Here is a 22,424-nt window from a genome sequence, read left to right as displayed (position 1 = left end):
GCCACTCTGCTCGAGTCCTGTACTGTAACCTCGCCCGGAAGGGCATTGTTCTTGTCTTGCTTCGGCTCATCTCACGCCATGCAGTGAACCGGTTAAGTTTCCCTTCGGCTTCTGGTCGTCATCTCCAAGGCAGCAACGTTTGCTGGCCGCTCACCACCACTCTACCACACGCATGACGGAGGCGACGGAGCCCGGTGCTTGGACGCCTTCCCGTATGTATCAGCTGTTACGGCGGTGACCTACGCAAACTGATTGAGGAAACACATACTTACCACTTACCGGTGAGGATGACGTTTCTGATGCTCCGCTATAGCGGCCAGGTGGACCAGCTTTTTTAAGCAGCACTGGTGATCCACGGTAGACAAATGCTTTACTGTAAAATGATTAACACCCTTTTTTGTCTATAATTAGCACCTTTACACCCAATCAAAACACGAAGAAAAAATCCCCATGAAAGGGTGTAATGAATGATAAAACGCCCTTTGAATAGTTGTTTCATTGTGTTTTTGCTAGGGTGTGAGGGTGCTATAAACGGCAAAACACCCATAAAGGGTGTTTTCATTTGCTTTTTGTTATAGTGTAAGGGTGGTAGTTATAGACAGTCATTTACACCTTTAAGGGTGTAACTAATTTTACACTGTGGAGCCGAATGTTTCAACAAGATATCCAATTCCTTGAGCTGGCACTCCCCCCAAAAGGTGCTTTGACTAATATAGTGCCGAATTTTCTCAAACAAAGGCATATCTTCCTATCTCTCTTCCCCCTTCCTCTCTATTTCCCCTCCCTCTCTCCCTCTCCCCCCCTCTCTCTCTATCTGTCTCGCGTATAGCACTGTGGCGTTCACCGTCGTCCATCGAGCGAACGTGCCTTCTATAGGACAAATACATGCAGACACGCAAATCGTTACAGACATTGCTTCATTTACATCACTTCCAACGTTTCGCGAAACTTTATTTGTACCACGGACAAGTTACATATAAGTTACAACAGTCTTGACGAAGCAGCACGGCTGCCCATCAGGCGTTTACATCCCCGCGAGCACATGTGATAACACACTGGGTTTGCTGAAATATGCACCACAAGTTTGGCCTCAGTCACTCTCACAAAGATAAGCACACGCCCAGTATCTCGGAACGGTGCTGTACGCCACGTGTACAGTGGTGAGCTCGCTTAGGGTGAACACGGGAGCGCGTGACCGTCGGTAATATTACAGCAGCCTACCGTGTGATGCGCGAAGCAGCACGCATGCGCCGTGCGTGTCGAGCGAGGCTATGCTTTCAGCGCGTGCATCGCGTCTTCGGGGCGTCTGAGCAACGTCTGCTAACTCCATCTTGCTTGTTGCGGGGGAGCAAACGGCCGCTGTATAAATAACCGGAAACTGGAATCCGCGAGCAAAATTTTTGAGTGAGTGGTTATTCGTTCATCAGCTTGAATGCAATGCAATCGGTTCGTCACATCGCAAGTCGCCAGCTTGCTTCAAGCAGACTCGATAAAAAGATGACGCTCATTCTAACACCACTTTATTTTTTTTGTAAGTGGTTGCCGCTGAAACCGAAGGAGCACATGCTCCCAATGTTTATCAGAAATAAATCAAGAGCTTCGAGTGAGCTCGGGCAGTACAAGCTCGATTCAATTTACGGTGGAAAAGTACCTTTGATTCTTATTGGGCATGTTCATACAAGGACCGCGGATTCGAGGTTCAAAGCGAGACACCATTAGGAGATGACGCGCAGCATAGCAGCGGACGAGCAGACGCTCCGGTGATGTATGCGCGCGCTGAAAGCAAATTATGGCTCGATATGCACAGCGCATGCGTGATGCTTCGCGCAGCTCACGGTAGGCTGCTCTGATAGTACGGGTGGCCACGCGCTGCCATGTTCACCTTAAGCGAGCTCACCACGTAGGCACGTACCCTCTTGTCTTTCGGCTGGAAATACCACGCTGGCTGAGTTTGCACGTTGAATGCGTGACTCGTAATATGTGCATGGTAGCAAGGAATTAGGAGCCCACGAAGACCATTTGGGAGAAATAAAATAAACTCAGTTCACCCTATTTCCTCGATGATGATGGTGAGTAGCTTCAATGACTACATGAACCCGACCTTAAATTTTCTCAGGGGCGCACAGATAATAAAAGAGGGTGAGGTTGGCCTGGCAATCTTTAACGTCACCAAGAGGTGAGATTGTTAAGTGTTGCTCTTTTGTTTTATTTCTGTTATTTTCAAAACTCCGAGAAAACTGTGTGACGAGGAGCAAACAAATGTCATTCCATAAGCTGCCAATCAAACGAACAAATACAGATGAATAAAAGCAAGATACTATAAGAGTACTTCAACAATGGTGGGGAACTTTATTTCAATTTGTTGTTGATTTGTGGTTGATTTTGTTGTCACCCTGCATTCCCTACCTACTTTTTCTGTAACCTAGCTTGAGTAAGCGTGCAAAACAGGCGTCTGCAAAGGCAAAAATGAAAGCAAATTCTGTTATGCAGGAACAATGATCGTTTAAACCTTTTGCATCGTAACCACAAGAAAAATCTATGTACAAAAGCTATTTACAAGTCTGCAAGAGCAGCAGAAGGGCGGTTTTGTATTTATAACCGCCCTTTCAACGTCAGGCATAATCGTTCCTAGCAGGTTGTTTTTATTAAATGCGTAATGGAGCCCTTGGCAATGCAGTATTAAAAATACGGCATGCCTCTACACCACATTCCTTTTAGATAGAAAGGCACGTTGTCAAGGACCCGCAGTGGTGGCTCAGTGGCCAAGGCGTTGCGCTGCTGAACACGAGGCCGCGGATTTGATTCCCGGCAGCGGCGGCCGCTTTTTTGATGGAGGCGAAAAGCAAAAACGCCCGTGGGTACGAGATTTCGGTGCACGTTGAGGATCCCCAGGTGGTCAAATTTAATCCGGAGCCCTCCACTACGGCGCGCCTCATCGCCTGCGTTGCGTCGGTGCGTTAAACCCTACAAACAACAACACATTGTCAAGGAATTCGCAAAAATAATTTTGCTCGAGCTGTTGCTTAGAATTGCCGAGTTCTGCGTTCGTGATTTTAACACAGCTTCGAACTGTTTGTTGTAACCTCTTCTCTTGTTTGCGCCCGATTTCACTCTATCCGGTGACCTTTCTCTTCAAAAAAGCAACCTTCGCTTTCTACCCGCATCTATTCTTGCCTTTGTCCAGACTGTCTCCTTTATTACGCGTTTAGGTTAAACAGGGGAGAGCTGTGAAATGAAAATGGGCTCTAGTTGGGGCTTAGGTAGTGGCAACATCTTCAGCGCTCAAGGATAACTGACTACGAAGAATTGCAAAAAAAAAAAAAAAAGTGTGCTCTAAGTTTCTCGCAGTGTTGTTGTCTTTCAGCGCTGATTAGATTTGGGAAAATGGAGGGGATTTTTATCTTGAGTTTGAGTTAGAGCTCCATTCAAAACAAAAGCGAACAAATACTGCAATATTATCGGATAATAACGTATCCATACGGGACAAGGTCAATGTTTTTAGCTACAGTATTTAACTGTAAGCTGAACTGCACGAAAACCATTCTGTCAGCGGCACTGCACGGCCATCCTGACTCCCAGGAACTCGCACTGTCTGCGAGGTTATCGTACAATCGTTACTTCATCAGGCCTCAAAGATTTTGTGAACCGTGATTGGTGCCCTCCAAATACATTCCCATTGGCGAATACTGTCATTTTGAAATCTTTCCTTGCGTTTTAACCATCCGTTACATCTTTAAATACTGCAAAACTTAAAACATTGATATAAATTTGAGCGCAGACTTTATCGAAGGCGTGAAGGCACAAGACATGCGAATGCACGCGTAAAGGCTAACATATTCTCAAGCTTCATCAGGCAACAAAAATACCATCACCTCAGAAGACGAGCTTTAAAACCTCGAGAAAAACTTGCGTCAAATACTGTACTCTTATGAGCAATATGAAAGGGAACGCAGAGAGGCGCAGAAAACCATCGCCTACAGGAGGTTATGAGAAAACACCCTCAGACCCAGCTATGAGTGATACGCAGCGGCCGCCGTCGGCAACAAGTGGAGAGGGGGACGGTGTTCTAACAACTGTTCCCATCCCCACAGTACGTCTTATCGGCTGTCGGACGATAATATATTATCGGGGAAATGACGTAAGCTGCTGCTTTGTAGAAATGGAAATGCCGGCGTGGTGGAAGTGCCAACAGTTACTAGAAGAGCGCCCTCCTTTACCCCTCTCTTTTTAACAGCGCCGCCCGCGTATCGCTTCGAGTCTGTTTCCAGGCTGTTTGCCACGCGTTCCTGTGTTCCCTTTCATATTGCTCATAAAAGTACCTAACAATGTTGGCTTCGGTTTCGTAACCCAGGCATAAACCTGGGCATCAACATCTACGGAAGTATTTGTTGGCTTTTGTTTTTGACGGAGTGGTTCAAAATGAATCACTTTAAATATAACGTACTATGACAACGTGAAGGCATGGAGAAGTCGCTAGTAATTTTAGCCGACATCGTTCCTGGCTATGTGGAAGCACATTATATAAGTAGAACGACTGCGATCCGTGGGGAATTAATTGATTGATTATGAGGTTTAACGCGCCGACGCTACACAGGCAATGAGGCCCGCCGCAGGGGAGGCCTTCGGATTTGTTTTGACCACCTGGGGATCTCGAACACACAGGGTCTTCGCTTTTCGCCTCCACCATAATAGCGTCCGCCGCTGCCGGGAGTCGAGCCCGCGTCCTTTGGCTCAGCAGCACAATGCCTTAGCCGCTGAGCCACCACGACGGCTGATCCGTGGGGAAGATTTAACTTCCTGAGGGAAATGATTACTACAAACGCGCGTGCCATCTGCCATTGTCGGTCCGATGCACATTTATGTGCTGCGGGTTTTTTTAGGTTTTCGAAATTTTATTCACGACGCACAGTGATTTTGCCGTCGCTGTTACTATCCCTTAACAAAGCATCCGGACACCCTGCCAACAACCCTCGCTTACAAGCGTTCTATACAGATACCTTTCGGTGAACCGCGTAAATGCACTCAAATTCTTGTTGGGTAAAGACTTTCCCATCAAAAACCTCATAAGTTGCATAAGCGGATCCCTGGTACATTATAGAAAAATAACTAATGGGTGGCGAATAAGTGTTGATGCCGCAGCCGTATCCATACGGGCTTTTGGTTTTGATTCTAAGTTCTTTCCGGCATCTTTTTGCAAAGGTAAAATAAGGAAAAGAAGTAGGCCAGGGGGGGCGGGGGGGTCGCAGAAGGACAACGAAGTTTTGTCCTGTTCTGCTGGCTCCGCTCCGGGAGTACATTTCAACAAAGCGCAATAACCAGTTAATGCAACCCTACAGGACCATTTTAGTTGGCACGTTTTTTGGTTGTAGTTTGCTAACGTCCCAAGAATACACTATTCACAATGCCAAGGTGCCACGTTGCGTAACTTGCCAGCCTCACTGACAATTTTGCAAGAATACGCTTCTCCTCCTGAGACGGATAATCTCTGGGCCGGCCAGAGTCATGGGGTCGCATTGAAGGGAATGAGCAGTTATGTTCTGCGAGCTGCAATCCACATTCGTTGCTATTGGAATCTAAACTTCCTGGTGACTGGCCTTGCCGGGCAGCGTATTTTCAAACGCTTCGCTGCACAGAGCACCCGCGTGACATGTCTGTTCGCGCGATGCAAAACAGCAATTAAATGTCGTCATTGGCTGCTCCCCAAACATACCAAATCCCTATTGTTAACAAAAAAAAACACAGATTTGAGTTTAGAAAAAAAATTAAATTTGAAAAAAAAAAGTTAAGCAATAGAAAAAACTACGAGACCGACCCACTGGGGCTCGAACCCAAGCCGTCACCGCGAATGCTCAGTACTCTACATAGAGGCCACGGAGCACGAGCTGTGGGCTACTTATGTCAGATGCTCAAAACAATAACGCACGCAGTGACATCACACACGTCACGTGTCTCTGTGCAGCGAAGCGGTTTGGAAACACGCTACCGGGCACAGCCTTCCTCGCCTACACGGATGGAAATGATTGCCTAGGTCGGGTAGGCAGGAAGTGATCACATGTGCCTCAGGTGTATCATCTCCGCGCCGCCAAGAGCAGTGGGGTCAAAGTGCGGTAGGTCGGCGATCTGCAGCACTCCGGAGCCGTCCATGAGGCTCACTTTCTCGCCCAGTCGCATGGGTCCAGGCAGGGGGCCGAACGAGCTCTCTTGCGCCGAACTTCCCAGCAGAAGGCTGTCCTTCTGCCCCTGGGGGCCGCCGCCCCCGAAGTGCTGGCCACCGTGGAACAAGTTTGCCGGGAAGGCCGCTGGTACGTTTCCGCCGGTGGCTTTCGCGAGCGCAGCAAGCTTATTCTGCGAAAAAGAGAAAGCACCACGTATTAAGGCCTCACTCGTGAATACATTTTCGAACGACGCGCGTCGAACCACTCTAGATTCTGAGAGAGCTGGGCGAGTTGAAAACGATTCATAATTAAATTCAAACTGCGCAACAGGACGAGGACAAGAGAGGGCACAAACGAGCGCGGTTTCACGACTAAATCTACTATATTAAAAAAAACCGTACATATTCAGTAAGAGCTCGTTAATTCGAACCGCAAGGGACACCGTCTCGGTTCCAATTAACGAAACTTCGAACTGTCGAAAGGGATGATAACAGTGATGATAGCGCACATTGCGCACATACTATGTTTTAGTACACTGCACACATACTCTGATCTAGCTTTTTGTTTTTTTGTTAGCACAGTGTTGCATTTATATATGTCGTTTTGGAAATAAAATTTCAATTGGAAGTTAGCGCTTGTCTCTGTCCCGTTCGTCCGCTGTCTGAATATTCGCGCTTGAAAATCTGATAATGCGGAAGCAGTAAGACTTGCCAATAACTATTTCTTGGAAATTCCGTGATTGCATCTGCCTTTTGCCCTATTAAGCTACGGCGAGCACTTTTTGCTTTAAGTAGCGGATATGGCGCCCCCTCTTTGCCTTTCTTTTTTTCAAAACTAAAGAAGAGACGAACAGTATTGGATCCGACCATGGCATTAAAGCGACCGGCCGCACCGGTGCTGCGTCCTCCTCCTCCTCCAACTTGTCGTCATTGGCAGCGACAAGTTTTGCGTTTCTGACCTAAGAAATGATGTCCTCCCCTGTAAGTGCACCAAAGGCACTACACTCGCGTTCTCATCGATGTAGTCTTCAAAGAAGGCAGTCTTTGAAAGCGTACGCCATGCGGGTATTAATTGGGTTTCCCCAATTTTACCTCCTTTCTATGTTTTTCATTCACTACGACGCACCGTTGGCAGTGGGTGCGTTTCTGTGGTCGCACCCCAGGCACCAAGCCGCGGGCTCAGGAGCGCACCCACTCTTTGCACGCGAACAGCAGCAAGAGGCAAGCGACAAGGACTATTAAGTGCCGGGAGCTTTAGGGGCTCGCCTTGTCGTCGTAGCTCGCTCGCTGGACCCAAGTAGAGCCACCCGGCGTTACGTCGTAGCGGCTGTCGTCGCGGCGTAACCCAGAGGCTTCGAAAGCCAAGCGGTTTATATAGTCACAAGCGTTCGAAAATCGGGAAACACTGGCGCTTGTCATACATCTCCCCGTTGTTTAGCGCAAAGAAAACTAAAGGTACATTTGAGGCAAGATATAGGTAATTAACCGGCAGCGCCCGCGTTCATTTAGTTAGCAACGCTTGTTGAGTTAGTTTTTGCGGTATAAGCGAAAAAAAAAGTGCCGTGCAACGCCGGCACGTGCGGGAGGAAAAGCAAGCACAAAAAGAACAGAACTCCCGCTGGCGCAGTTTCAGGAAGGGGGCGCGCGAGCACTGCGAAGGCTAGCGAAGGCGGGAATTTTGAACTGCATTGGGTGGTAGCAGTGAGCGGATAACGGTGCTACAGCCCATTATGGCGAATAACTGCTCTGCACTTCCGACAGCTTTCACATTGCGCGAAACAGCTTGATTTTTTTTTAAATGCAGAGCATTTAACTAACACACGATGTCACCCGCGTTGACGTCCGTAGTCCGCACCGCACCCCTCCCTACTATATAAAAAAAATACTATCCGGCGCCCGGTTTCGATCCCTCGACCCTGCGGGCCGAACGCAATGTACATGGTGCTCTACCCACTGAGCCACAAAGCCGACACAGAATGGGACGCTACGAACGCGCCTTATATCGTTGACTCATTCAAATTACTGCTGACGAGCGCTCTCTCGTCAGCAGTTGCCACAAGTGCAACAACATTAACGTAACGCAAACTACTTAACGTCGTGCGCCCCCGGAAATGCTCTGCATTTGATCGCGCCCCTCGCGAGGGGGATGTTTCACTGCGTCTTCTCTCGGTCGCGGGACCCGTGGCGCCATCTGGCGGAGGCGCGGCACAACTCGTAGCACTTTGAAAAGATGCGGCGCCAGCCAGCTGTGTGTGTGTGTGCGTGCCGCACTTTTACAAATGGCGAGTGCATTGGCTGTCCACAGAGCAAAGCATTCTTTTTTTTAAATCATACTTACTGCGTCATGGAGTGGAACCAGCACTTGCGAAACCTTGCCGTCGGGGCCCCTGATCCGCACATCCACGGCAGGACGTGGTGGAAGGTCGCTGACGGGAATGTGCACATTAACGGGCTCGTTGTAGCGGACCTTGGAAGTTCCGGTCCCGTGGAGCAAGTTCTTGGGGAAGACACTCTGAAGGCTGTGGCTGTCCACCAGCAGTCCGGCCACTTGGACGTTCATTTTGTCGTTCAGCTTGACGCTTTCCGGTTGGGGAAACGAGTGGGTCTCTTGGCTTTTGTGCTGCGTGTGGTGCGACGATGCCGCGCCTTTGGGTTGACGTCCGGAGTTGTCGTTGGCGTTACCGTGGTTGTTGCGGTTGTTGCTATTGAGGATCTGCTGAACGGCCCGGAGTACGTCGTGAGGCATCTGGCCACCCTGAAAAAGAGGCCACGCACACAATGAACCTTCGGGGCCGTATATTTACCCTCCTGTCGCATTTTTTTGTTTTTCATTCAATGAACCAAAATTCAAACTCCGCGAATAAATAGGCGCCTGGCTAGACACTACCGTCCATACGTACACACTGTTTGTGGCCACGAAGTCAACGGGTCCCAAGCGTGTAGTATATACTCTCAAGGGTCTCAAGCGTATAGATGCGCATTATGGAGCGTCGGCCATTGTGATTTGGGTTATGAAGTTTAAGCGGCCTGTGTACGAAGCCCTACCCTGCATTTCCCTTCTTTGACAACACGCATCTCTTAGGGATGTGGGAAAAATTGAAATATTGGTTGTGCATCTTACATTATTGCTGTTTGGGGTGAAAGAAGTAAATGGCCCATTGTGGGAAAAAAAGCGGCTTGGGCATCTGTTGCCGCGAAACGGCGTTGGCGCGTCTGTACCAGACTCCTAATTAATGTTCATTCGCTGCTACGCGCTCAATGGCATCTGTCTCCGAAATAAAAAAAAATGCACTGATGATTAGTGTATTCCCTATATAATGCGGCGTTTGTGCGCAGCGAACTGCAGTCTTCTCGGTCACGGCGCATACCTGCTGCGTCTCAGCAAGTGATCGCCTGTTTAGAGAACGTACGGCGGCGCGATATTGTGCTGTTATCTGGCAGAGCGTCGCAGGCGCCAGAGAGCATGTTGTAGCCAATTGCGTTTGAACCTCCTGCGCAAACTTCGCGTAGTTCGCATGAGCCACACACGGAGGAGGAGCGTCTGGTGAAAGTGTGAGGGGGAGGTAGTGAGACAGATGACGCCATAGCAGCGCGCATCACCCTCCCCCTCACACCCTCGCCAAACGATCCAACGAGCGTCTCGAACGTGCGGGCACAGCATACTGCCCCCCCCCCCCCCTCCCCACCCTCTCGCCACATTTTGATCCGCTGTTTTCTTCCTGCCTTCTCTCACTCGGTTACAACGCCGCCGCCAAACCACAGTAGCGCCGCCGGAGTGCTTGCGCATTAAAAAGGAGCGCGCGGCTCGCAAAGAAAAGACAAAGCAAATGCATATTTGGCCAATTGCAGAACCACGTGGAAAAGCGGAAGTGGAGAGTGACTGCTTTTAAGCGGGTTTGATTTTGGCACGCGGCGCAGCAAGCATCACATTGTTCCGCTTCTCGCGCCCAGCGGCGCAACAGTCCCCAGCAAGCCAGGCCAATGTGTGTGGCGCCGAGCGCCCTGCAGCGTTCAGCTGGACGTTAATGTTTTCTCATTCGCAACATATAAGAGCTGCTTAGATGTCTCGAGTTTTTCAATGGTACATGTCACTAGATTTTTAATTTTAAAAAAGCACACCCTGTTTAGTTGCGGTTGTCTCTGATTATTGTGTGTATGTTATAATTTTCTTAGCTTATCTTGAACAGCTACAATACATGAATGCAAGCAGCTGACACATAATGCTGTCTTTTGGCTCTTTGCAGTTGGGCGAGTGCCCTCGATAGGATTCCTATCGAGGAAACTCGCTAGGATTCCTATCCTAGGATTCCTATCGGTAGTAATCCTATCCTATCCTCGATATGATAGGGTTGCACTATGACATTCTAAACGGTGAACCTACCCCGTTCTTGTGTTATCTCGCTTTCTGGGTAGCGAACAATGAAGAAAACAATGCAGAGAGAGAGAGAGAGAGAGAGAGAGAGAGAGTATATTGACTACCCTAAGCGCGATTTTACAAGCTTTACTGGTGCACCTTGAGTATTTAATGCCACTAAACATTTCGCCCTGCGGAGCCATTGCTATTTGGGCCATTGAGAAATGAAGCGTGCTTGCCGATGAATCGGAATGGCTACCATGAAAGGTAGTCGTTCCGACCGCTGGAAACAATATTCAGAGCAAAATGTCTGTTAGCACTCAAGCTGAAATTGCTTGCATTTCGTACAAAAAAGAAAACAAAAAACGAGTGCATGTTACATCTTACCTGGCTGCCGTCGACGACGATAACTTCCGGCTTAGGAAACCCTCCTGCAGACATGAGTGCCTTCTTGGCTGCGTCCACCAGCATGTTCACTTCGTAGGGCACATCGTTCCCGGATTGGCCGTGGCCCGGAGGCCGTGCTTGCAAAGGTATGGGGTTCAGGGCCTCTATTCTCACGTCCTTGATGCCGCCGCCCTCTTCCGCCCCCCTGTTGGCGTCGAACAGGGGCTCCACCTTGAGCTCTATGGGCATGTGGCCCTGAGTGATTATCTTATGGAAGCCCTGCTGGTTCTGCGGAACGTAGAGCTGGTGCGTCCTCAGCATCTGCTGAATCGGGTCTTGCGGCTGGCCGAACAAGAACGGCTGCTGCTGTTGCTGCTGCTGCTGCTGCTGCTGGTGCTGCAGGTTCAACTGCTGAAGCTGTTGCTGAATCTGCTGTCTGAGCTCCTGCAGGTTCAACCCGTGGTTGTGCGGGTTTCCGGCGCCCAGATTGGGCCCCCCAACCTCAATGAATGGAACTCGTAGCCCCTGGTTTTGTCCGGCAGCGCCGCCCAAAAACTGAAGTTGCTGCACCAGTGGTATCTTGTGCGGGTTACCCAGCAGCTCGGCGAGCTGACGCTGTTGCTCCGGGAACAAGTTGCGCGGTTGCTGCCCGGCGTTGTTCAGGTGCTGTCCGTGGGCCTGCTGCCCGTGCGGGTTGTTGATTTCGACGAGGAGAACCTGCGCGTCGCGTGGCCTCTGCGTCGGTTGTGACGGAGGTGGCGGAACCTGGTCGGATGCTTGCTGGTGGTCCGGCTTTGGCGTGGCGCGCGGGTCATTGCGGAGCGGAGGCGCCAGTAGCTTCGAGTACTGCGGCGTCGTCTGCTTGGCACCGGACGACGACTTCCCCAGTGAGTGGGCCTGCTCGTAGTGCTGCTGCGGCTGCGATGTGACGGGGTGCTGCGACGGCGTCGTTATGCTCTCCGTGACGGGACCCCGGTTTCCGTGGTGGTTGTAATTGATCGGAGAAAATGAGTTGTGACCGTCATCACTTTGCGCCGGCGTAGAGCGGTCTTGTTCGTACGTCCCGTGATTGTACTTGTACAGCGTGGTTTGCGGCCTGGGTTGCTTCGGCGTCGTCTGGTACCGGGAGTCGTACGATGACGTTTTCGCTGTCTGACTGCGGCTTGGGTGTGACACTTGGGTGCTGGGTGTGTGCGAAGTGTACGGGTTGCGTTGGTAAGGCACGTGCGGCGACTGGTGCCTCGTGTTTCCTTTGTCCGAAGTCGCGTAGCCGTTCTTAAACGAAAGAGACGGGCTCGGCGGCGCCTGGTTGGCGGTGTCGCTCACATGTGCCGGGTACGCGGTGCCCCTGTGGTAAGCGTACTTGTCGTTGTTCCCGCTGTTCTCCGTCGCGGTACCTCGGTTGTAAGCGTACTGGTCGTTGTTCGCGTTCTGCTGCGTGCCTTGGCTGTAAGCGTACTGGTCATTGTTCGATTTTGCTTTTTGCTGCTCGCTGCCTTGGTTGTAGTTGGACACGTGGGCAGTAGCTCCCACTGTGACGCTCCTGCTGTCTTGCGAGTTGTACCCTTGACTCGCGTACGCGTCCTGCTGAGAAGCGGTCGCGTAATCGCCGCTCCTGTGCGGTTGGTCCGACTGAACCGGCGTGGTGGTTTCGTACGCCGAGGCACCGTAAGAGCTGTAGCCGCCAGCCGCAGACTGGGGAGCCTGCTGCTGTTGCTGCTGCTGCTGCTGCTTGTCTGGGTACTGCTGGTACCCGGTGCTGTCACCCGCGTTCCCAACGGCGCTGGAACTTGTGCCGATATTCATGTACTGAGTGGAGTGCGGCGTCCTGATCTGGTATAAGTTCTTCGTGTTGTCTTTCTGGCCCGTTCTGGCTTGCGTGTCGTAGGCAGCCGCAGATCTTTGCTCTTGCTTGTAGCTTTCTTCCGTAGTCAACGGTTTCAGCCCTGTACTCTGATGGGAAACTGAACTTCCTTGACTTGACGGTGATTGCTCCGTGCTCGCGAGCTGCTTCGTCTCGTAATCGACGGCGGAGGACGTGGGTGGCGACGCTGGTGCTGCCGGTGCCGCCGCAGATGGAGCAGCCGTCGTCCTGAGCTTGTACTGCGGTCGTGACGTCGGTCGGTACTGGGGAGTTCGATGCGCCTTGGGGAACGTCCTGGCGTGGTAGCTCTTCGGTTTCTCTTGTGAAGCGGGCTCGCTGGTCTGGCCCTGGCTCACCCGTTTCTGCTGCCGTTGCGTGATGGGCAGAGTAGCCTTCGAAGTGATCACTATCCTCCGCTCGTTCTTGTTGGGCTGGGTGAACAGCGTGGAGGCGCCTTGGGATGTGTCCGCGCTGCCGACTTCCGCGCCCGTCTTGGGTATGGCCGACGCTCGCGGAATCTCGTAGCTGGTGACCAGGGAAGACTCCTCCTCTTTCTCTGGTGACTTGGGCTCGTAGTACACGGGGCTGCTCCGTCCCTGCTCTCTTCGCAGCGCAGCATCGGAGACTAGGGCTGACTTGAAGGCGGACGCTGAAGACGTCCTCGTGTCCTCGATCTGCGATTACCGATTTATTCTGTTAGACGAACGAAATCGTAAATTTGTCTGCGTTGTATAGAGCGTGCTTGTTTGCTTTTTTTTAAATCTTTTTTGTATGTGTGGAGGGGATTGCGCATAATCCCGTGGTGGATGGGACTTGCCAAACGCTTGCCTGGATTACATAGATAACGACAGGAAGTCACGTACTGAAAAATTCGGTTACGAAAATAAGATCACAGCTTAAATATAAGATTGTTGCTCGCTTAGATCATATCATGGTTGCGGGCTGGGTATATTTTGAGAGTGCTCATATGGGGCTTTCGTGGCACCAACAGGACAGTCTGACGTAATATTGATAGAAATCGCGCAATTCGTCTGTTCTAATTCATCTTTTCTACTCGGGTTTCATTTGTCCATGACTCTATTCACAGTGAATTCGGTGTATATGTTTAACAAATAGGCCTTAGAAGCAAACTTCGCTTTGTGCACACGATTTTGCGTTTGCCAAATGAAGTTTTGTAAAACATATGTCCCTTGCAAAAGGGCTTAAAACACTTATTTGTGACCGGAAAGTTTTAGTATAAAACAAATTGTGACCATTCCCGAAGATTTCTCAAATCACTGCCTGACCAAACCTAAGCAACACTAAGCATAAAACATTGCCAGAGCGTACAGGTTATGTCGCTTCAGTGTAAGCAGATTTCTAAGATATGTACAGCTGGAATATATTTTAAGGCTGCCGTAAGTGTTTGTGGATTATCACAAGGGATGTTAACTGGACTGGGTGAACTGGTTTGTCTTTTTTTTTTCGTAAGTCAGGGTTTTTTCTTTTGGTGGGGGGGGGAGGGGGGGGGGGATTGACCGTGACCGCAAAGCTAGACGGTTCAGCATGTCGTTATTTTCACGTTAAAGTGTGACGGTGGCATTAACATTCAGATTAGGTAAGAATTCTCCAGGTCAGTGCCAATGATTTCGAGATCAAAATTGCCAATTTATTTAAAGCGGCGTTGTCAGCGGCCAAGGGCCATAGTTGGTCTCATTTAAACTTTATTGCCGCTGTTGGCATCAAACGGGGAAGCTGCGGAAACACACAAAATTTTTATATCACTTTAATAACCTATTGTTTCGAGCAACACCCGCAAGATGCTGTTAGCAATACCTGTACTACACGTTCTTCTTTTCATACTACAAGTGTTCATCGCCACCACAATGTTGCAGGTGCCTAGAAGAACACTATTGGCTTTGAAAGTGCGTAGGGAAGCCATCCGCGCAAGATTTCATTTTTTCGAGGTCGCAACGTAGTTAGTTCTCTCCCATTTGCCGTACAGATAAAGTAAACGGTCAAGAATTGCCCTTAGGATCTCAGAAAAAGTTCTCAGATAATTATAAGACTCACGATCGTATACATTTACATTCGCGCTTGCAGCGCGAACCTTGGCGGCCGCTTGTAACGATTCAATGATGCAATAAGCACGCGTCGTCCGCTACCTGCTTGGGTCTTGGGACGGTTCCCTTGAGGACGTAACGGCCCAGTGCCGCATCTCTTCCAGCTGCGCCGAGGAGCGTCGGAGGCGCTGAGCCCACTTCGTAGCCGTACTGGTAGGACTGCAACATAAACAAGAAATGGCAGCAACCCCCAAATTGGAATAATCGGATAAATCTTTAGTATTAGTAAGCGTTTATTAGAGAAAAGGAAAAGGGAATAGATAAATCCGTAAGCCACTCCCGTATACACCCAGCGTCATTAAAGTCCGCTTAACTATTATACACAAATGCACTGCTTGGAAGACATGTTCTAAGGGGGCAATATAAAACGTCTGATATCACAGTATGGATTCCCCAGGGCTTTCAGGGGCGGAGCCTCTTAGGGGCGGAGGCTGTTTGCGTCTCCGGTCGTCGTCGTAATCGTCGTCTCATGTAGTCACGGTACTAAAACACAGGGAAAGTCGTTTACACCTCGGGCTAGAACGTAACGCGTACTAAATAAACGCCGGGACACTCGATTACGCCTCGCGATAGAGAGCTTCGTGCTTCAAGGACAAGAATCTTTACAGCAAAGCTGTATACCTGTACCCCCCCCCCCCCCCCCGAACGGTTTCATCTCCGTTGGCAGAAACACCAAGGCGCCAAGAATACACTTATAGACTGCATGCTTCGCCCCTCCCCGAGGTTTCACGTTACTAGAAATAGCCCGGAATTTGTTTTATTGGTTATCTCCATAAGACCCCATATACCCGTACAAAACGCTATCCACTAAGGCCCCCTTAAGGTAGGCTTTCTACTACGCACAAGTGCCTCGTTAAGAAGACATACTTCAAGGAGCCATACAGGCGCTCATATGAAAATTTCGAGGTAGTGCGGCCTTTCTTTAATAGCATTTTCTTACTCAGCGAAAGTGCAAATAATCAAGCTTACAAACGTACAAACGTGCTTTCCTTGTTGAGTTCACCCAGAAATGCGCGTGCATTTAGTAAACAAGCAAAAGCTCGATAATTCGAGCAGCAAGGGGAGACCAACTCAGTTCGAATTAATGAAAGTTCGAACTACTGACAATGAAGAATAACAACAGTAGACTTCAAATGGGATGCACCAGGGCGTGGTAACATTTTTATGCTCGAAAAAGCCCGTGATTGCGGCCTGCCTTTTCTCCCTAAAGGCTAAAAGCAAGCACTTTTGAATTTGAATTCTTTATTATTTGAATTTGAATTCTTTATTATTTCTAACGGTGTGAAATACATACAAGTTAGTATGCAGACAAGGGTCCCATAGTCAACAGACTGCAACGGGGCCCTTGAATAATTATTACAAAATAAAGAATACACAGAAAGCAGCAAAACCAAAAAAAAAAACAGCAACTAAAAAAGAATGAATACAGCACGCGATCGAATGCGGTGGAAGGCCTCTTCTTCCCCTTCTGTAAAACTTTAGAGACGGGCAGCATTCTATCCAGCCATGACTTCCGAGCGCACGGCCGCACTGGTGCTTCGCCTAGTGGCAGCGGAAAGTTCTTCACCTCTGACCGTGGTGATCTTAGTGAAGACCTGACTTCTGACCTTGATGTCTGATCTTGGTGACCTTCGACATTTGGGACCTTGGCTGTGAGCGTACCACATACCACTACACCCGCATTCACATCGACGTATTCCGCAAAAAATGCAGAGTCGAACCTCGTTTTAACGAAGCAGTATCGGGGTAGTAAATTTCTTCGGCATATCTGATATTTGTTGTAACAGTAGAGGTAAAATTGATCGATTGTAGGGTTTAACGCGCAGACGCAGCGCAGGCGATCAGCCGCGCCGTAGTGGAGGGCTCCGGATTAATTTTGACCACCTGGGGATCTTTAACGTGCGCCGACATCTAGGTCACACGGGCGCTTTTGCTTTTCGCCTCCATCAGGAAAGCGGCCGCCGCGTCAGGGAACCGAACTCGCGACCTCGTGCTCAGCAGCGCAACGTAGTAGAGGTAAAAGTCGACTCCAACAAATCGGCAGCCTGAATCACAAAAAAAATTCTAGACACAAAAACGCATTATTCTATCCTTTTAACCCACTATAAGCAAGGTAATCTTTACCTGTAGTCTCATGGCCTTTCAAAATAACTAGACCGGAACATAACAACGGGAAATTACAACAAAACAAAGTTCGTTTGACAAAACAGGCCTGCGTTCTTGTGTACTTGAAAAAGGATGCGATCTTCGTCTGGTGGCTTTTTACAGCACCGAGGTGGCTTTTCACAGCACTGAGCAGCTTCCAAGTTTCGAGCCTCGCGCGAACGAGATATTTCTTCATTACAGGCGATATCGCGCCTGGCTCTCACGGTTTCGCTTTCGTTATAAAAAGAACAAGTGTCCCTGAAATTAAATGTGACCAACCAAATTTCGTATTAAGTCAGCTATATCCGATAATTCTTTCTACTATCACTGTTCGTTATGACGAGGTTCAACTGTATTTCAAAACGTCCGCCGTGCTGGTTTTAAAGGAGCCATGAAAAGATATTACAACTTGATGAAGAGAAAATACAACTTCGTTTAATTTGAAGCAACTAGGATTCAGAATCTTACTCAGCTCCATTACAGCCACAAAAGATGTTTTTAACGAAAAAAAAAGCAAGAAGTATTTAAAAACTTTCAAATTTTGCGCCACAGTGACGTGTTATGAGCAAGAATGACGTCATACGGGCCAACAAAAAACACAATTTGCAGTGCGTTAACTGCACGTTAGCATTCAAGTGATGCGGTCAAATGGAACAAGAGGCCCCATTACAGATGTCCAGTCATGTGTTATCGCGACAGGTCAGTTAGGCGGCCACCAATCGCACAAACAAGGTTCCGTGACGTCTTAGAAAAGTTGCGGGAACTTTGGCTAGGGGGTCGCGACTGCTTCACACGTTTTCTTTAATATCTCCGTTATTTGTTCGAAGATTACGATGGTATTGGTATCATTGTTATCCGGGCTAAGCAGTCTTTCTAATAAACCCAACTTGTATTTTGTCTTTATGGCTCCTTTAAGTTGGTTTTACTCAATATAACCTACTATCTTCCTTCTTCTCTCCGTTCAGGCGCCTACGCAGCCTCATGTGTAGGTAGCAGGTGCGTTAATGTGGCCGTGCACTCGGTGCCAAGACACCGCTGAAGTGGCGGAAGTTCGGATTATCAAAGACTAAACTTACTCGCATTCGAATTAACGGGCCTTTAAAGAAGACATAGCTACGGAGCTTGGTCGGACCAAATCGTACTGTTTAATTATCCATAAATTAGGATCATTGACGTTCGAATCAACGAGCTTTTCGAGTAGCTTCAGCTCAGCCTTCAAGACAGATAAAGACAGATAAACGTAGCAGGCTGTATGCTGAGCTGTGTGGTTTTTCATTTGATTTGTTAAATACGATGTTGGTGTTTGTTTGTTGAAGTCGAGAGCATGACGTAATCCTGTCTTGGCCGGGACGCTACACTCGAAACAAAATAAAAAGAAAGGACACCGACCAGTCCAAACAAAAACGTACTGTATTATCCTGTATTATACCGATCTGTGTTTGTTGGCGCCCTTGAAAATGCGATAGCCACAGAACATGGTATACAGCACACAGCCGACGGGATGCTTACCTTTTTGTTTCCACCACCAAACAATAAGCACATTTACGCACACTGAACAGTTTACTGCCGGGCGTCTGTACATTAAGAAAAACAACAGCATAGATATTACAGTGAAACCCACACACTGAATAACAACTGGGAGATGCTAGAGGTACAGCCTCCCAAATTTTTAATAATATAGCGGGAGCGACGACCGATCGGCATGTGAGCGCCTTATCACGCTGTTCACCGGCAAAATAGGCGAGGGTACGCGCACGCGCACGGAACTATCTGTTGTGGGAGCGTCGTCTGCTCCGCTGTTCTTCTCAGGGCAACACACCCCCTGTTTTTGTTATCTTTCAAGGCCGATTCGCTACCGGCAAAGGTAGCGAAGCAGCGTGAGGCACAAAGTCATTCAGATGCAGTGGCAGGGGGTGTGCCACTGTCAAGGAAACAGCGTAGCAGACGACACTCATTCAGCAGACGGCCCTATGCGCGTGCGCGTATACTCTCGTCTCTTTTGCTGCTGAACACCGTGATAAGGCGCTGACATGCCGGTGGGTCGTCGCTCCCGCTATATTATTAGAAATTTGGGAGGCTGTACAGTAAGCGGTAATAAAATGACAAGGGTCTGACCCTTCTAAACCTAGTTACCACGAGCGAATGCAAAAACTATGCGCACACTGCTTCGGGAAATGCTTGAGATTTCGCAGTCTGCCGTCTAGCTATATCTACCAGATGATTGGATTCATCTTTTGGCTTACGCTGGAGGGCATGGTCAGCCAGCCCAGCCGGTGCGCCATCAATGGTGAGACTGAGGAACCATGCAGCGGCAAAGCAGCCGTTCAGCCCTCGCCTAGTCACGTGGCTAGCTTGCGCTGAAACGCACGCACAGACGGCCTATCCGGTTCTGAGAGATCAAGCGCAAGCGAAGCAGCTGTTTCTCCCTATCCTCGTAACACGGTGCCGCAGCGGCGAGGCTCCTAGCGAGCGAAGCAATACGAAAGAGCGGTGCAATGGGCGCAACGGCGGCTGAAGGTTCATTTCGACGTGACGAATGACCTTGAAAGGTGTAGCGTAGTAGAATTTTACTCTTAAGCATCGCTTACACCACGCACGGTGCGACTACTGCGCACCGCAGTGTTAAGTAACTTGCAGGCGTTCTTTCTCACACAGGAAGGGGGTAGGCTGGTGAGATATGCTGAAAAATGGAATGTTTATCAGATGATGAGGTGACGATTTTTTCAAAACTACAAGATCCTGTAAAATATTTAACACCATTCGATGAAGTGCGACTGCCTCGCCGCGAGTGCGTAGCTGCTTTACCGCCGGTTGCGGCGTGGGTGGCGGCGCCGCGGTGACGACCGACTTGGTGGACTCCCTGCCCTCGATGTCCTTCTCGGCGGACGGGGCGCTCAGTTGTGACGGCTGGGGCTCGGCGCCCGCGGCGAGCGCCATGGCGACCAGGACCAGCAGTGGGCTCCAGGACTGGAGTGACTGTGACGGAGAAGCAGAGCGGGAAATTATGATTTTATAAGACGAATATGTTCGGGAGGACGGCATTGGCGAGTACACTACCGTAAGACAAACCTCATGTATGCAAAAAATCATCGGGGCACTTAAGTGCTTCGACAGCTAAAGCCTAATGTGGGGAAACGGGGGTAAAAAGGGGTAGAACATGGATATACAGTATAACCTCGTTATAACGAACACTGATATAGTGAATTGTCGGCTATAGTGAACTAAATACGATCTTTGGTTGGTCACGGTTTGTTTCAATGGCACTTATTCTTTTATAACGAAACTGAAACCGTCAGCCGCTCGCGATATCGGATATAACGAGGAAATATTTGACCACGAGGCTGGGAAGCTACTTGGGAAAACCCTTTGGCATCCTAAACTGCAAAAGTATAAAGGCCCCTTTGTTCGTGGGCACTGTGGAAAACTCCACCCTGCTGAGTGCTGTCAATAGCCACCAGATGAAGATTACGTCCTCCATCAAATAAATAAACACGCAGGCCTGTTTTGTCTAATGTACCTTGTTTTGTTGTAATTTCACGTACTCATGTTCCGGCTCATGCAGCCTGAAATGCCACGAGGAGAAAGATGAGGGTTACCTTGTTTACAGCGGGGTTGGAAGCCTTAAAAATGCATTTTTGTATCAACTATTTTTCCGCTAGCCAGACTGTCGATTTGTTACAGCCGATTTTTACATCTACTGTTACAACAAATATCGGATATAACGAACTAGTTTGCTGTCCCGGTTAGTTACTTCGTTATAAAGAGGTTTGACGGTATAAAGGGGGGAGGGGTGACTAGTCGTCTTTTCTGCTGTTCCGGTATACACTAAATTTAGAAGAGAAGAGATGGCGGCCTGAGGATTTTCCTCCATTGTTACCTCGAAAGGTATATCCGGACACCTGTTTTACATGACCTTCCTCCCACGTGGGCATTGTGCGGGCGTGCATTCAAACTGCATCCCCGAAATTAACACAGCACGTGCAATGGAAACGCAGTCATGGAAAAAAAAAGTACGTGCGTTGGTTGAACCAGCGACTCGTTGCGTGGGACATCTGTTATATGGATTGAGCTCTCTTTTCCGCTATCCGCAGCAGGTGACCACGGCTCCGCGCCGCCCAACCGCGCCGCCCAACCGCGCGTGAGTGTTTGCACTCTTCCGCATTGAACGAGTGCGCTGCAAATAGCCACCCAAACTCAAGTTTAGCTGCGTCTTCTGGCTCGGGTATTCTTCCTATGCAAATGCAATTACGCATACGAAAACTAACACCCACTGTCCCAGACACTACAAGCACTGTTTCCAGTTTGGAAAGCTGCCCACGGAATGCTCTTTGGAATAGCGTGAGCGGGCTTCTTTTGTTATGCTAATTCGCGATTTCAATTTCTTCATTGCTTTGTGTTCCTCAGTATCGCGATGCGATGCCATTTCATGCTTGCAGAGGCGTATCGCATGCGTGATTACATCGATTCGACATTCCTCTAAAGTGAACGCTAGCGGAGCCTCGTTCAAAACAACAGTCACGACAGTGGGGCTTCATCCCCTGTTTTCGCTTAATTGGTCGACTGCGGCTGAAATAGAAGTGCGATGAGAGAGCCGGTACGTCTGCCGGGCCAGTGAGAGGACTATAATTCACCTCGATTCAGATATGCTTGGCGGCCTATATGCGCCTCAGTAGTAAGTATGCTCCGTTATTTTGCTGCTTAAGCATCTGCCTTACAGCCTTACGTCGATGAACGAGTTAACCGACTTATAATTAGCGGCCTGTTAGCAGTACTCCCTTCACGTGATGCTCTCCTAAGCATAGTCCGCTTGCAAAACCTGCGTCTGCTTTGGGGCGCTTCATCGTGTTTCCTGCACGAAGTGCTTTTTATTCAATCCGGCATTTTAATTTTTCATGCGTGCGCGCTTTTTACTGCACATCATAGACGACTAAAAAGGTTAGCAGCAATCTTCTACGACGACCATCAAACGACTGCAGAAGCTTTCTTTTTTGTGCCGGGTATTTTTTCGTGCTTGGCTTTAACAATATTTTGGAACCGTCTCATAAATTTTGTGGGCCATTGTCTGTTTTGGAGCTTCAGTCAGAAATGACTTTAGGTGTGGTTGTGTTTAGCATCTTCGGTTTGCGAAGCATGGCGGTGACGTTGCACTGCTGCACGACGACACTCTCCCCTCGGTTTTGATCACGCGAAACATTTAGTTGTTATCTTTGATTGATCCCTTCCGTAAGGCGACGCTTCATGCGACTGAAACGATAAAATTTTAGTCTGTCTGTCTGTCTGTCTGTCTGTCTGTCTGTCTGTCTGTCTGTCTGTCTGTCTGTCTGTCTGTCTGTCTGTCTGTCTGTCCGTCCGTCCCTCCCCCAATTCAACCTCCCAGCCAAACGTAAAAAAAAAGGCAAAACATTTCCCAGCTACTAA

General features: G+C 49.1%; 1 protein-coding gene across 1 annotated transcript; it reads right to left on the bottom strand.

Annotated features, from left to right (window-relative positions):
* Positions 1 to 5,285: 5,285 nt before the first annotated feature.
* On the bottom strand, positions 5,286 to 19,943 carry LOC144153314 (uncharacterized). The gene is made up of 5 exons (XM_077684965.1): positions 19,812 to 19,943; positions 14,904 to 15,020; positions 10,896 to 13,433; positions 8,493 to 8,909; positions 5,286 to 6,345 (listed from the first exon to the last, which is right to left on the bottom strand). The coding sequence occupies exons 1-5, from the start codon at positions 19,941 to 19,943 to the stop codon at positions 6,049 to 6,051; spliced, it is 3,501 nt and encodes a 1,166-aa protein (XP_077541091.1). The 3' UTR covers positions 5,286 to 6,048.
* Between the last annotated feature and the right edge of the window lie 2,481 nt (positions 19,944 to 22,424).

This window comes from Haemaphysalis longicornis, unplaced genomic scaffold (genome assembly GCF_048455015.1).
Source record: "Haemaphysalis longicornis isolate Haplotype H1 unplaced genomic scaffold, Haemaphysalis longicornis Haplotype H1 scaffold_9, whole genome shotgun sequence".
NCBI classification, from domain to species: Eukaryota; Metazoa; Arthropoda; class Arachnida; order Ixodida; family Ixodidae; genus Haemaphysalis; species Haemaphysalis longicornis.
The sequence above is the reverse complement of the archived record's forward strand: the minus strand, read 5'-3'. Positions and strand labels throughout refer to the sequence as shown.

Bases quoted from the DNA above. Each gene is read 5' to 3' on its own strand.
- LOC144153314 (XM_077684965.1), bottom strand. From the start codon at position 19,943: ATGGCGCTCGCCGCGGGCGCCGAGCCCCAGCCGTCACAACTGAGCGCC. The intron at 15,021-19,811 runs GTAAAGCAGCTA...TTTATGTTGCAG, and splicing joins CACCCACGCCGCAACCGGCG to TCCTACCAGTACGGCTACGA. The intron at 8,910-10,895 runs GTAAGATGTAAC...CCTCTTTTTCAG, and splicing joins TCGTCGTCGACGGCAGCCAG to GGTGGCCAGATGCCTCACGA.